The sequence below is a fragment of the Gopherus flavomarginatus genome, chromosome 1, assembly GCF_025201925.1.
Source record: "Gopherus flavomarginatus isolate rGopFla2 chromosome 1, rGopFla2.mat.asm, whole genome shotgun sequence".
NCBI classification, from domain to species: Eukaryota; Metazoa; Chordata; order Testudines; family Testudinidae; genus Gopherus; species Gopherus flavomarginatus.
Genome location: NC_066617.1, coordinates 19,808,505 through 19,825,071, shown reverse-complemented (window position 1 = coordinate 19,825,071; position 16,567 = coordinate 19,808,505). Strand labels below are relative to the sequence as shown.

At 43.4% G+C, this 16,567-nt stretch overlaps 1 protein-coding gene across 8 annotated transcripts in view; it reads right to left on the bottom strand.

Annotated features, from left to right (window-relative positions):
* SEMA3D (semaphorin 3D) overlaps window positions 1-16,567 on the bottom strand; it is a 199,514-nt gene that overhangs the window by 94,220 nt on the left and 88,727 nt on the right. For 7 of the 8 annotated variants that reach the window (XM_050936855.1, XM_050936852.1, XM_050936858.1 and 4 more), the window contains 3 exons: window positions 12,076-12,138; window positions 9,076-9,195; window positions 2,961-3,029 (listed from right to left, as the gene is read on the bottom strand). In XM_050936855.1, coding sequence (XP_050792812.1) covers window positions 2,961-3,029; window positions 9,076-9,195; window positions 12,076-12,138 — 252 coding nt within the window. The remainder of the gene's footprint in view (window positions 1-2,960; window positions 3,030-9,075; window positions 9,196-12,075; window positions 12,139-16,567) is intronic. The other variant, XM_050936859.1, reaches the window with a different exon arrangement.

The following is a 16,567-nucleotide window of genomic DNA, read 5'->3' as shown; positions in this document are numbered from 1 at the left end:
GAGAAAATCATGATTTAAAAAAAATAATGGATTTTAAAAAAGTTAAACAATGGTTTTTATTTAGATCTTATTTTATGTATTTACATGTTGCTAGTCCTGTACTTTCAGCCTGTTTTATCTTCTTTAACTGCGTAAGTGGCTATTTGGTACTTGTTTCCTATTTGTTAGTCAAATTTCAAGATTTACAGAGATTTTTTTTCCGCTAAGAAATTTCACACTTAAAATGTTTGTCTGTGCTGGGAGGGAGAGAGAGAGAGAGAGACAGAGAGAAACCCACATAAGTCTAGGGCCTCCCTATGGGTTTGTTTAGCCTTGGAATGTTTTGCCAGTTATACCGGTATAATTATGCCTGTATCATTTAACAGCTACTGTTATACTAATATAACTTGCAGGGTGAACACACTTATTCTGGAGTAAGGGAGTAAGAGTGGCTTTTCTAGGTTAGTTTAAACCCCTTACAAAGCAACATAAGTTAAACGGAAAAAAAACAGAACAAAAAGGCACTCATACCGATATAAGAGTATCCACATAGGGACTTATATCACTATAATCAGAATGGTTTAAATTAACAATTTAGTTTCCATTGGTATAGCTTTCCTGTGGGGGAAACACCCTAATATCCTTATTGTAAGAACAGCACAAATTGAAACACAAAATTGATAAGCAAATAGTCTGGGCTGTATTTGCAATCACCACTATATTCCATTACATTGAACTGCCAGAAGTCAAGAAAGCTGAAATGGTTCAACCATATTACAATCTTCCAACTTGTTTTACAATCTGAAGTCAGTGGGACCCTGTGCTTTTGAATTACTTAGCTGCTTTTGAAAATTCTACTCTTATGTATATAAATATTGGCTTGTGGTGGGTCGGCTGTCCCACACAGGGAGAAGAAGGTGTTAAAGACAGCACCAGGGAGACTGCGCAGAATCCATTAATCAGGAAAGGGCTTACTGATCCCATCAATAGGGGGAAGGCTTGCTGGAGCAACTGATCAGAGCCAGTGAGGGCCATATATAAAGGGCTGTTCAGCAGCGCAGAAGGCAGCCTCTCCTTGGAAGGCAAGGGAGGAGGACTGGTTGCTTGAAGAAGTGGCATAGCTAGAGCAGTGCTGGGCAGGGGCAGCAGAGTGAACGTGTGAGCTGCTGGCTGACCACTGCCAGGCTGAGGCCTTGCTCCAAGGGCTGAGAGGGTGCTAGGGCTACGAGGGAAATGACCCAGGGAAAATAGGCAGCAGGTCGGAGGGCAGTAGGTCACTGCTAGCTATAGGGTCCATGGGTTGGGACTCAGAGCAATGGGTGGGCCTGGGTCCCTCCACTTGCCAATGAGGAGAGTTGCCGATATCCAGACTGCAGTTTGTCCCTGAGGTGAGGGGCTGGACATGGGACTTCAGTTGGCCAGCAAGGCAAATAGCGGGAATAGAGACAGCTGCTTCCCCAGGAGTGGGGAGATACCAGAATGGGGGCACAGCCAGAGGGCCGTGCCCAGAAGAGGATGCTATGGTCCAGGGAACAATGCAGGTCCAAAGAGTGGAGACGGCAGTGATGGCAGGCCTGACATCACTAATTGAAGGCCGACTGGAAGGGCCAAGAGCTAATTCCGAGGACGGCCATCAGGAGGCACCACGGTGGTGAGTCCCGCTTTGTCACAGGGCTTAAAGCAAACTTTAGGCTCCTATTTTTGGACCATATGTATGAAAAAAAAAAACCACCTTTGTTAATGTATTGAAGGTCTAAATACTTTTTCATTGTTAAAACAAAATTACTTCAGTGTTAAAGTGACAAAGATGTTATGCCACTAAGGGAAAAGTTTCAATAAAAATATCAATTTTAGCCGGTGATGCTGGAAACGCTCACATGAATGCTTAACTTTATGCATGTGAGTACTCCCATTGAAGTCAATTTGACTATTTGTGTGAGTAAAATTATGCAACTGCTAAAGTATTTGTTGGACCAGGGCCTTAATTTTCCATATTTTGTTTTTTGCTTGGAGCAGTTTTGCATAACTGCAGTGAGATACCCTACTAACAGTGGCATTTAAAACCCCCTCCTGCATATATAGCTTTGCTCTTCATACATTTTAATTTAAAATTGAAATAGCACAAATTTTCTAATTAGTTTTACAAAGTTTCACGCTGATTTAAATCAATTATTAAAATAATAAAATAAAAATCAAGTGCCTTCAATGAAGGGTTTAAACAACTGTGTGTTAAATTATTCCACCCTGTCTTGGGGTATGGAGGGCAGTTACTTACACACCCACAGAGGGTCATGTATAATAAGACTCCTTAACAAGTTTAAATCCACCAATAAGCTACACTACATGGTTAGATCAATACAAGGCAGCTTACGTTGACCTAGTGTGGAGGTGTCTTCACTTAAATTTGGCTCTCATCTATGCAAGTGCCCTACTATGCCAATTTAATAACAAACATCACCTCTCCAAGCAGCAGAGAGTTCCAGTTGATGTAGTTAGGTCAACACAAGGTATGTCTACACAGCAAAGAAAAACCCACAGCTAGCCCGTGCCAGGTGACTTTGGCTTGTGGGGTTTGAGCTAAGGGGATGTTTCATGGCTGTGTAGGCTTCTGGGCTTAGCTTAGAGGTCAAGCTCTAGGACCCTGCAAGGTAGAAAAGTCCAGCTTGGGCTGCAGCCTGAGCCTGAAAGTCTACAGTGCAGTGACTGCAGCCAGAACCCTGGGAGCCCACATTGATTGGCATGGGCCAACCACAGGTATCTAGTTACTGTGCAGACATACACAGAGTGTCAGTGAAGACACCATGTTACTTAAATTGACTATTATTGGCTCCAGGAGCTGTCCCACACGGACCACTCTGGTCACAGTTGTGAACTCCACTGCACAGGGGGTCAGGGAGACAGAAAATTGCCCCTCCTCTTTAAAGCGCTGTGAATTTTTGAAATTCCTTTTCCTGGTTGCCCGGCCTGGCGAGCACACCTACCAGCTCTCCACTGTTGAGTGCAGCTGCCCAGCTGACCAGGCTGGCTACATGGTGCAGACGCGTTCCTGCCTGGAGTAAATGGACAGTATTAAATCTCCTATGGGGAGAAGAGGTTGTGCAGGTACAGCGCCAATCTAGCCATAGAAACATGGACATCTAGAAGCAGATTACTTGGGGGATACTGGAGAAGGGCTACAACATGGCTGGTGTATGTGTACCTGAAATGGAGTGTTCTTTCCCCTTCATAAATTCTGTTCCCTTAATGTATTACGTTTTATATGGGTTTTTTTTAATTGCCTGGTTCACGTTACAGAATAAAATTATATTTTTTGGAATAAAATTCATCTTTATTAGTTCACAATATATGCTGGCTGGTGCTGAGCAGATCTGACACCCACCTCTTTCCTGTTACTTCACTGTCACAGAACCTGTAACACCATTCATGGACAATATTAAAAGGTGTATTGACAATGTTCTAATCACTGCAAAATTCATATCAGCCTGCAAAAGAGCAAGGCCAGGTAGAATACACTATAGCAAAACTTACTACTCTGGCTCACTATTATAATGATCTTTCAAAGCCTCCCTGTGCCATGTAGCCCTGTATGGTATCTGAATGTTCAAAGTCAGAAGACAACTGCTCGACCTCCACCCCAGAGGAAACCTTTCTTCTTTCACTTCACAGATAGTATGCAAGACATAGCAGGCTGCTATAACCATTGGGATATTTTTCTCACTTAGGTCCAATCTTGTAAGTAAACAACGCTAGTGATCCTTCAAATGACCAAAGGCACATTCAGCTGCCGTTGTGCACCTGCTGAGCCTGATGCTGTCGAGGTGGCCAGTGTATAGTTTCATGACTCTTGGGAGCAATAAGCGTAATCTGCTAGTTGGGAAAGAAAGACCCTGCTTGCAGTTTTTTGAACAGTTTTGTCTTCTTAAAGATGCGAGCATCATGTACCTTCCCTGAAGAGCCAACACTGACGTCACTAAAGCATCACCAGTGATTTACCAGAGCTTGCATTACTATAGAAAAGTAGCCCTTTTTGTGGATGTACTCTGTGGCAAAGAGATCTGATGCTAAAATAGGGATACACGTGCCATCTCTTGCCACACCGCAATTCAGGAACTCCGTTGCTGCAAAACCAGCCACTATGCCCTCCACATTCCCCCGAGTCACAGTCCTGCATAGCAGAAGGCAATTAATAGCCCTGCACACTGGCATGACAATGGCCCTTATGGTGGATTTCCCAACTCCAAATTCATTCCTGACTGACAGCTAGCAATCTGTCACTGCAAGTTTCCACAGTGTGAATCACCACTCGCTTCTCAACTGTCAGTGCAGCTCTTATTTTGGTGTCTATGCACTGGAGGGCTAGGGCAAGTTCAGCACACTTTGTGGCTTTATGCATCCAAAATCTCTGCAGCCATGTCTCATCATGCCAAACCTGCATGACAATGCAATCCCACCAGTCAATGCTTGTTTCTCAGGCCCAGAACTGGAGCTCCGTCATCTCTGGCTGCTCCGTGAATCGCACCAACCACCTGGAATTGGTTCTTTCTATGCCCCACAGCAATCTAGCCTCCAAGCAGGGGCAGCTCTAGGTATTTTGCTGTCTCAAGCAGGGCAGGAAGGCTGCCTTCGGTGGCTTGCCTGCGAGAGGTCCCCAGTCCCGCGGATTTGACAGCACTCCTGCGGGAGGTCCGCCGAAGCCGCAAGACCAGCGGACGCTCCGCAGGCGTGCCGTAGAAGGCAGCCTGCCTGCTGCCCTCACGGCGACCTGCAGAGCGCCCCCTGTGGCTTGCCACCCCAGGCACGCGCTTGGCATGCTGGTGCCTGGAGCCACCCCTACCTCCCAGGAATCATCACGTTCTCCACAGCTCCTCTGGCAGGTCTGCAAACACTACAGGACCGTGCCCTCTATGCTTGCAACACTCATGACAATAGTGCAGCGCTGTGCAGACTCCATGCTTCTGTCACAGATGCCAGGTAGCAAGGAAGGATGTGTGGGTTTTGAAAAAAAGATGTGAAATATTATGGGATGGAGAACACTTCATTATGGGAAGTTGACACCTCAGCCTCCCAGTCACCACTGCGTGACTTGTTTTGGCCCCATCAGGCATTGCAAAAACTTCCCAAAACACCCTACGCTGGTTGATGGCAAGTTGCACAGTGGGATTCTCACCCATGGTGCACTGCTCTCTGCACTGATACAAGCTCTCCTGGTGAGGACGAGCTCCGCCGACACGAGGAGCAAAGTGTACACAGGCACAAGCGATGTAATAACTGTGGTGACTGTATGCCAATGTAACTGAGATCAGCATAATTTTGTAGTGTAGACATGACCTAAATTTTCATTTAAGTGACCAGAGAGCCGACATTTTTATTTTTCTTGTTATGTCTATCCATAAATTCTCTAGGTTCATGACAAAATGTAAAACCACAGCAACACAAACCATGTATGCGCAATATTTAATAACTAAGCTCCCTGCAAAGAATCAAATCCTTCCCAGTACTGGGACATATTCCACCCCATCCATTCACCTCATTCCCTCAAATAATGCCACTTGGGACACAGGTAAACATTGCCATGTTCTCAGAGGGTCACCAACGTAAATTGAGGCATAATGATGGGGAAAATGAATTCTAAGGCTAAAGATCACTGACCTGCTCCCATCCCACTCCCATTTCAACAAGGTGGTTTTTAGTATGAGCCCCTCAGAAGATCATAACTACAGCAGTATCAAATATGGACGGGTGGTCTCTAAGTTAAACAGGACCCAAGTCATTTAGAGTTTTATACATCAAAACCAAATAGCTCAAACTTCACCCAGAAATCAACAGGTAACCAGTGCAGAGCATAGGTGATTAACATACAATCTGGCCAAAACTTTTAACACTGTTTTGAAGGCTGTGGCAAAAGGCACAAATTAGGCCCAGTCCTGTTCACCTGGCAGGCAGGAGAAATTTTGGCTTTGACTTCAATTGTAAGAAGATTGGGATTTTGATCTCCTTAAAATCAACTGTGTGACGCCTTGGCAGATTTTATACTGTTTCCAGAACAGTATGTGCTGTGGCTTAAGGTCACTTGACCTGTTCTGACTCATCTGTTTCCAGAGCACTGGCATCAGACGGCAGAAGGTTGGCAGACACACTGGCAGGTTTTCAAGGTTGTCGGTACATTGGCAGATTTCAAAGGCTCATTACAGAAAAGAAGAATATCTGGAGCCTTTGCTTTCCCAACAGCAGATTAGTGCCCAGAGTCCAACAGGGTTGGACTGAGTTTATTCATTACAAAACACACATAATTATAATCTAGACTTTTAAAAACCAAGAAAGGATCTGGGTCAATTGCAGTGCTGTGTTATCATGCAAGAAACCTGAATTCAGTTCCAAGTCTCGGGGGACAAAATTCCACCTTCAGTAGAAGACCCGTGCAACCACAGCCGTATCAATGGATTTGCAGGGAAAGTAAGGGCTAGCAGCATCTGGCCCCTAGCCTCTCACTTCTCAGGAGTTAAGTGAGACAGTGCGGAGGCAGTGGATTTAGCCTGTTAGATAAGCGCTGCAGGAGGAAAGGGAATGAGTGCCTCATACCGTTCACCGCTACATTGCACTTGATTAAACAAGGCTGCAGGCAAGAGGTACTATTATGTGAGGCTTTAGGTGGTAATGGGAGAAATGAACACTCCTTCGGGATGCAGAGGGAAAGCAGGAGAGGTGGGAGAAGAGGGGAAGATGAGGGAGAAAAGTTGCATATAGCCAATCCAAGAATTCTGTTCCAATGGCTGTGACAGAAGCAGCACAGTTTATTACAGTGCTGCTTTTCTTTTATTTCAGAAACACTAAAATGTGCTAATTTCTCTTTTGAATCTTAGGTAAGAGACCTTTGAAAAAAGTGAACTATTTCAAACCATGAAAAACATAGCCCTCTTGCACCCTCAAACACATAGGAACATTGGACTTGTCCTAATAGATCAGGCTAGTCATTGGTCCAGTCAAATGGCCTATTTCCTACCTTGCCCAGTACCAGCTGCTTTAGGGGAAGGGAGAAATAAATCCCTATAATGAACAATTATGGAATAATCTGTCCATAGGGGAAATTTCTTCCAGCCCCATCAGTTAGTGACTGGATTATACCCTGTAGTGTGAGTTTGGCACATTGCCACTAGGGAGAGTGTGGGCCTGTTATATCAATGCACAGGGTGCAGTATGTACAGACACATGGGAGGGGACAATTTTGCAGGCTGGTGGAGCTGGGGGTTAGAGTTTGTGAAGGCAAAGTGTTGGAATCAGTCTGAATCGAGCTTGTCCACATGGACCGCTACTTTGTGGGTGCCCTGTGCAAGGAGAGGAGGGAAAAGCTCCTTAAATCCTCCTGCTCCATCCCTAGCAGATAATGCTCTGGTGCCTTTACACTAGGTAAAGGGCTGGAATGACATAAAGAGGCCCTATAAGTCCCATTTCAGCTGCGGGTGGATTCCTTCAGTGCAGGTACTGATGAAGACAGCTTTCTGAGAACCTCCTCGCAAGCCCTGGCATAGGATGCATGCCAGCAGAAGGGGCATGTCGGGGCAGGGCTGGGTTCCAGGCAGCACTATGGCCCAAAGGCAGAACTAGGAGACAGGTCACAGGACTAGTCTCTCCAGCCTCCAGAGCATGTCACGATCAGGGGCTTGCAAAAGTGGTTTAGTTTCCCTTCCCTTGGGCTGTGAGTTTGCCTCAGGTCCTTAAACCCTCTTTTCAGCTCCCTTGTTTTTAAAAGTTTTATAGGAATCCTTGCACCTCCTACCTGGCAGGAAATATCTAGCCTTGGCACTGTGCCTCAAAAGAATTGCAGGTAGCTGGTGTTACCACATGCTTTGGCACACTATTGCTTACATTATATTTTACAGAGCAAGCCAACATTATGTTAGATTTGGGAATTATGGATTCAAATGACAAGTCCTTCAGGGTGAAATCATATCCATGAGCAATACACATGCGAAAGGATTCTGCTGTGTGTTCTGAGGACATGGGGAGAGGGTCAGGGAGGCTGCTCAGCACTGACTGCTAACAGATTTGGAGGAGGAATCTAAGGGTACGTCTACACTACCCATTGGATCGGCAGGTAGTGATCGATCTATCGGGGATCGATTTATCGCATGTAGTGTAGATGCGATAAATCAATTCCTGATTGCTCTCCTGTTGACTACTGAACTTCAGCTCGGCAAGAGGTGGAGGCAAAGTCGACAGGGGAGCGGCAGCTATCGATTCTGTGCAGCGAGGACGTGAAGTGATTCTAAGTCAATGTAAGATATGTCAACTTCAACTACGCTATTCTCGTAGCTGAAATTGTATATCTTAGATAGATCCCTCCTCCAGTGTAGACAGGCCTGTTGCTCTCCCCAACTGTCATTTTGATCATGAGTGGCAGGCAATCAGTCCTGTCATCTTCATCCCCATAACTTTCCTTCCCTCATGAGCAAAGAGCCACCATACAGTTCCCCCTTCTGCTTCCTTTTCAATTCACAGCTCTCCTGTGCATTGGAAAATGTATTATTTCCACTGGGAATGGGTGGGTCTAAGGCCAGACCTGGGGACTGAAAGATTTCACCCAAAATGGTGAATAGACTAAGCAATACACAGTGGTTTAGACAGTCTCAAAGCACCAGGGCACTTCCATTCCCAGAGGTAGCTGGCCAATGGAGTGATAGCGATAGTGGATTTAGAAGCTGCTACTTTCCCTGGTAGAAGCAGAGTGTTGCAATGCTGACCAGAAACCAGGGAAAGAGAAATAGGAATAAATAAGCAGGAAAAGGATTTGCTAGAAAATAAGACATCTGGGTTAAATGTGCTCTTCACACAATTAATCACTGAAAACGTCACTCTGAAGATCTTTGTATATTAATTCTTATTGGGCAAAAAGCTTTGTTCAAGTGCAATATGCACACATCAAATGTGAGAACATGAGTTCTTACATGACCTGTAAAATGCACCATAACCCTGCTATTTATACAAACTGCTGTCAGTTCATTTTTTACATCACTCACTCTGTTTTAAAATAAATGATGGATGCTAAGCGAGGTTAGAGCCATTTCTTGTCATGCACCATTGGTGGAGGGATTAAATTACCTCTTTGTGTATTCCAAGCTCAATGTATCCACACACAGGGTGAAAGGCTCCTGTGCCACAGACATAAACATGTGTCCGGTTGTAGGGTTGAAGAACCCTGATAAAATTTGCACATTCTGTCTGTTGGGAAAAATGGAGGAAAAGTTAATACTTTGCAACTATGCACACAACAAAACTCATATTTGGTGACTTATTTATTTTTGCTCTCACATCTACCTTTCGTTAAGCCATAGCTAATGTTATTTTTTAAAAGTTGTAGCAACTAAAGCATTAGCACTGGCCAACTACTGTACAGTTCATCCATCAGGCATTGACTTACATGTTATACTGATTACATTCTTGTAATACTGGTATAAAGCCATGAAGAATGACAAAGTACATGGTGAAAGTCTAGTTTTGAGGAGTTCTCTCTGTACCAGTCTTTGTTGTACTAAAGCTCCAGTCTTAACAATTGTCTGGAAATGGGAAAGCTGGCAACCATTTCCAAAATGTGGTGGGCCCCACGTTTGGCTGGCCCGTTGGTTCCCCTGTCATTTCTTCCAATTAAAGACTCAGTGCAAGCATTAACAGCCAAAGGTTAATTGTGGGAATGGAGGCAGGGGGGCTCTCCATAACTGTGGCAGTCCTCAGGGCTGCAATAAACTGTCAAAGGGTGCATTATGTATATACTCTCCTTGCATTGGCCCTATCTTATTGGCCAGCAAGGACTGGGGCAAGTCTGTTATGCTCTGATGCACCCTAATCAGCAATACCAAAACACAAGGAAATTTAAGCAAGACACACAGGAAGGTTGTCAATCAAAACTTGTAATAATCATGAACCAGTTAAGTCAGCAACAGTCTGAACAAAACATCGTTAACAGTCCAAATGGCAGGTATATAGCAGCTGTCCCTGACTAACTGCTCATGTCCAATGGTATGTGCACATACACACAGGACCTGTAACTATAACAAAGAGGAACAGGAACAGAGAGAAGGAAGCAGTAATCAGGAAGGGCACACACATACACATGCACACAAGTCATCACAAGGTCCATGACACCTTTGGGCTACTTAGCACCAGGGTAGTCTCTAGACCAGTGGTCCCCAACGTGGTGCCTGCGGACACCATGGCGCCCGCCGGGGCATTTATGTGCATTCACCTAGTGTCCAGCTGGGGACCTGCCGGAGACAGAACTCAGGCTGTGGGCGCGGTGTTCTCTGTTCCCAGCAGGTGCGGGCCTGCCTAGTTCCTAGCAAGGGAGAGAAGCTGCGGCCCCACGCCTGCCAGGGACAGAGAACTCTGGGACTGCAGGCTGCAGGCATCGGTGTTCTCTGTCTCTGACAGGTGTGGGGCAGCGGCTTAAGCCAGAGAGAAGCCGCATCCCCGCGCCTGCCAGGAACAGAGAACTCGGGCTACAGGCACTGGTATTCTCGGTCCCCATCAGGTGCGGGGCCCACCTAGTGCCCAGCAGAGAAGAGAATCTGGGGCCCCGCACCTGCTGGGGACAGAATACTCCAGGGCTGCGGGCACCGGTGTTCTCTGTCCTCACGGCTTTTCTCCAGCTTCTGTTGTCTCTCTAGATTCATATGTTATGTAATATTACATTTTTTTTGTATTATTTAATGTACAAACACAAAATAAGCCTTGAAAAATTGTTGGTGCCCACCACGCTCTTCTGAAAATATGAATGTGCTACTGGCCACAAAAAGGTTGGGGACCACTGCCCTAGACAGTCCTGGTCCTTGCCGTTCAGCAGTGCAATTAACTAGACTGTGGCTGTTCATTGCAAGGTTATGGCATGGGGTGGGGGTAAAGGGCAAGCAACAGCCTCGCCCTAACTGGGAAAAAGAAGCATAAAACAAAGCTGTTAGGCCACTTATTTCCAGATTAATATAATATCTGTTGTCTAACCTGTGAGGCTGGAAGAAAGCTGAAGAGGGAATGTAGTAGGTGACACCTACAAGGTATCACAAAAAACAATATTCATCCCTCCAGCTGCCTCTCTTTTACAAAAGCACAGAGATTGGTCCAATCACAAAGTTTGTGTACAGATCAGGATCAGAGATTTCCCAGAGCTCAGAGGAGGTGTTGTTCAGACCTGCTGTATTATAGAGATAAGGGACAGCCATTATGTTAGGATGCCAAATGGAACCTTCTCATAAAGTGTATTTCAATCCAGGGTTTTAGCTTGGGCCTATCTCTTAAACAAACATACCTAGTGAAGGCCACTGGGTTAGTGGGAAGAGAGGGGAAGAAACTTCACATGTATGAGTGGGGCAGGCTTCACATTCTTTATGGCGCTCCTTGTCTTTCATGAGGGAATCTGATTTCTCTTCACTGTGCAGAAGAGGGATGAGGGAAGCCTTTTTATTATGCAGAATGATGCATCTTATAGGAAAGGGGATCATGGCACTAGAGAAGAGCTTATGAATCCATGAGACTGGTGTTTTACACTGGTGATCACTGCAGCTGTCTATGAACTGAGTGAATTTGTAAATGTACAAGTCTGATGCTTTGTTAATGAATTGCAATAAAGCTGTGTTCAGTATATTCCCAAGGGGAAGGGACTTTTTGATGGTCACAAGAACTTTTAGTGGCTTTGGATCAGGCCCACAATGAGTAACCCAGGATTCATTTCATAATGGAGTTGATTCACTTCTCAATATGATATGTGGCTGAATTTTAATTGTACACTGAATTCTGCATGTATACTGATGACTAAGCACCTCTTCTGCTCAGTACTGTTCCACATTCTCCTTGAAGCATCAGCATTTGAATAGAGATGAAACTACTCTGTTAGGTTAGTGATTTCAATAACAATTGCATGCATTTTTTTTAAAGAAAAAGGCTAAACTATCAATGGTATGTCTTTTGTGCATTAAATTAGAATACAACAGTATGAGTATTTACCAGACTTTTTTCAACAGCTGCTTAATAATCAAATCTAACACATTTAGAAATAAATATATAGCTATACAGTGTTACCAGCACCAATAAAAAAAAATGTTCTGTATTTACCTGCACATCTTTCCCAGCTAGTTTGCATACTTCCATCTTCTCTTTTGCTGCAGGCCAGTAAATCTGTCATACATTTAAAGATGTGTTAGGACCAGAGATTTTGCAGCATTTTATTTTTTCTTGTAATTTTGCTTGAAGTATTTCATTGCAAAGAACAGGTTAAAGAACTGAGATATGAATATGTATGCTTTTAAGACTATCATAATGACTATACAGACTTTAAATACAATGTGGCCTCTCATTTGTTCATTTCATTTCCCCCATTTTAAGGTAACCTTTAAGACCCTTTACCTATTTTAATAGTTCATATGCATTTTTAATGTGATGAGCTGTGTCTGGTTCTCAAGGATAGGACAGAACAAAATCAGCCTGAGAGTAAAATGACTACAATCTATAGAATTACACTAAAAGTGAATTTAGCCCAATAGCTATAGATTCGGCAAATCTGTATTTTGGCAAATATATATTGAGCTGTGTCTGCACATTTTAAAATGAAAAGGGGTTTGTTTGAAAAATTAAGCATAGCTTTAGAGAAATCTTTAGAACAAAAAGGGCATTTGTCAGAAATGTATAGCACACAATTTAATAATCTGACCCATAAGCAGGAACTGACATAGTAAAGCATATACATGTAGAAAATGACATACATGCATAGAGCAGAATTACATGCCATTTTAAACAGGTCTCTTTTCTTTCATATACACTTTAGAATCCTGACATATGGAAGTTAGTATTTTTGGAAATATTGGCCCAGATCATTAGGTGGCATAAATTGGCATAACTCCATTTATGGCAATGGAGTTACACTGATTTATACCAGCTGAGGAGCTGGCCCATTTATTTCAATTAAGCAATCAAAATAGGGCACTGTCAAAGATATGTATGAATCCATCAGCTTAAGAAATACAAACTTTCGATAAGTTCAAAGGACGGGAGAGAAAGAGAGGGAAAAGTACACTTCAAAACCAACGGGATTTATTTGCCCTGAGCTGACCAGGGATCTATATTCCTGTTTTTTATTATTTTAAGACGGCCTGAGTGTTAGCATTTTTTTTTCTGATTGAAAGCAAAGGGGCAGAAAGAATTTAATATGCAAAGGTTTTGACCGAATGCAAGTTAGGAAACATCTAATGCTTCAGGAGCCCAAAAGTGATTTACCAGTAGCCTGGGTTCTTACAGCATAATGTTCACCTTGGACTGCACTTTGTTCAAATCTTAACACTGCAGTGGTAAGATCTCTTGTATTACAGAGCAGACATTACATAAGGCTTGTTTTCCAATATATGCCTTCACCAAATACAATACATGCCTTCACCAAAATATATATTATTTCCAAAAGGGGATTTAAGGAGTTGAATTCATGGTAATTAAATCGAAAGATTTTCCTCTGTACAATTTCAGATGGAAGAAAGGGCAATACGATTTATACCCACTAATGGTGAGCTTCAAAAGGTTCAAAATTGGAGTTCAGTTCAGATAACTATCCAAACGTTCTGGATGTTGGGGTGTAGATGAGCTGTACTCAGAGCAGTTAAAAAGCTTGGAGACTTAAGTGGCTCTCTGGCACCATTTTTACTCCTCCAATCCTCATGGCTATTCTAATCATGTCATCTTATAACAGCCCCCTAGGGACCAAAATTGCAAATGGGGATCGATGGAGTGAAGCACATTCTAGCCATGTCCCCTCTGCCAAGGCATGTCCCCTACACCAGCTCATTTCCATGCAATTAGGGCAGCTTGAAAGTGCCAAAGCAGCCTTAACACAGCCCAAGATCTTGCTCCAGATTTCTGTGCAATGCTTCTCTGAACCATCCCAACCCCCTGAGTCTGCAAAACTGGACTGAGAACAACCTCCCTTGTTTGCATTCCAGCCCTTCTTGTTCTCCTCCCAGCCAGAAATGGGATGTGCTGGCCTTCTGCAAGGAAATTAATTTCACTCCTACATGAATAAGGGATGTGCAATCAGGCCATATGTATTTCCCTTACTGTAAAAATACAGTCATTCATTTACAATTATCTTTGTGGTAAGAAACTATTAGTAAAGGACATTTAAGTTACATAAACGTTAACCCTTTACAGCAATAGTTACTTAAAGAAAAGTTAAGGCCTTATAATGTCATCTCAGGAACTAGAGCTCTAATTTGCTCTTCCAGAAAGCACCTAGGTCTGATAGTCTGAATCCGACATGCCAGTACAGCTGGTTCCAGGGGCATAGTGCCAGAATGTTTGGGAGAAAGTACTGGGAAAGATGCAGAGTCATCAGGGTGAGATGTTGGGGTGACTAAGTGGAAGATGGCATAGGTTTCAATGGGGTACAGCATAAACAAGATAAGAGATTCAGGTGTATGGACCCTAATTCCTGGGCAGAGTCTTTTCCAGGACTGAAGCCTAAGGCATGATAGCATTTGTTGTACAAAATGAACAGATCAGGCTGGGACATGAACGCTTCTTGCCATGCTGACCGAGGAAATGGATAGAGTCAATCCTGACTACAGAAGAGTCACTTGGTTTACATCCTAGCTCCTTGACAGCCTCTGAGCTTAGCATTCTAAAAACATAAATCAGTCACTGAAGGGTAGCTTAAGTGCTGCAGTTTAACAATCTGTTTACAATTATGCACAAAGGATTTAATAGAATGTTTGTTTACTCTTCATGTGAGAAATGAGATGTTCCCTCAATGTGCCATTTCTAAAATGTAACACATCAAGATTACATAATAAATTATAAAGTATGATCATAGAGTCAGAGTCAAAGCCCTTTTAGTTCTAAAAGTGATCAGACTGCACACAATAGTTCCCCAGAGCGTGTTCCTGCTAACACTGGCCCTCACAAGTAACTTTAGTTATGTCAATAGTCCCATTGACTAATCATGTGCATCAAACTGTTTATCTACATAAGCATTTCAAAGATCCTAGCTATAGACTTAAGACTGGATGCCTTTCTGGACTAGGGTGACCAGATGTCCCAATTTTATAAGGACAATCCTGATATTTGGGGCTTTTGCTTATATAGTTGCCAATTACCCCGCACCCCCGTCCCGATTTTTGACACTTGCTATCTGGTCACCCTATTCTGGAAGATATGCTTTAGTCAACAAAATGTATTGGGCTTAACATGGAAGTAAGTGGCCAAAATGTTATGACCTATGTGTGACACCCTGGCACCCCAATATTCACCACGGTCATGTAATTAGGATATGTTTTGTACAAAGTATGTCTTGTGGGGTATCATTCTAAACGTTTTGATCTGCTAGACATTAATATCTCGTTGTATTGTATGTGCTATCGTTGTATGTGAAGTTATGAAATTGGCTATGTTTGTGTTATTGAAACATATTGTGAGGTTGAAAACACCCAGAAGCAGATTTCGGGTACAGCAGTAAAAAGGCCAAACAATGTTAATGGCTTATTGAGGAAATGCACACAAAGCACAAGGATTACCCCAGGAACTGTGTGCAACAGAAACTTCTCAGATAGAACTACACAAGTGGCGACCTCTGTTTGAGAAACCCTGAACTACACCATGGGAATTGTTTGACCCAAGTCACAGCAAAAATGCTTTCCAGCAAGTGGAAAGAAGATATAAAAGGGGGGAAATGACATTGTGATGGTACCTCACTCCCCCTACACAACACACCTGGAAACAGCTGAGAAACAAAGACTGAACTGGGGGAAGTGCTGGTCCCAGGCTAGAGAGATTTTTAGCCTGTGAATGGAACACCTGGGGATTCCAAGCTGTAAGCAAATGCAGCTTGGCCCCTTCAGAATTTCCAGCCTGCTTGTATCAGCTCTTAGGGTGAGGATCTGCTATTCATAGCCACTCTATTTAGTATATTAAGTTTAGTTTGCTTTTTTTTTTGTTTATTTACTAGGTATTTGGCTTTGATCTGTTTTATTTCACTTATAATCTATCTTTGTAGTTAATAAACTTCTTTTTGCTTTATCTAAACCAGTGTGTGGGAATCGTAACTCAGGGGCAAAAAACTGTTGCACATTCCTCTCCACGTTGAAGGAGGGGGCAAATGTTAGGAGCTTACGCTGTACAATTCCCTGGGCAATGGACGATGGGATAATTGTAGGTTTATGCTCCAGAGGGAGCGTGTGCCTGAGGAGCTGGTAGTTGCCCTAGCTGTAGCCTACACACCAAACTTGCAAATCCTAACTCACATGCACAGTCCCATTGAAGTTAATAGAATTATTCAGATAAGGACCACAGACAGGAGCATGGGTTTGCTGGAAGGCCCCATAGGATAATTCTAGGTCCAGCTGTGAAGGTCTTCCTCCCTGGCAAGCAGTTATTTATATAAATAAACCCTATTAAAGGATTCATAATCTGGGCCAGTATCACCATAAAGCAGTGACATGCTCTCCTCAAGCAGTGGATTGGGAGCCAGAAGTCAAAGGTTTTGTTCTACTGCTCTGTGCCTCAGTTTCCCCATCACTAAAATGGGGGTCATGCTACTGGTCTCTCTTTTATAAAGCACTCTGAAGTT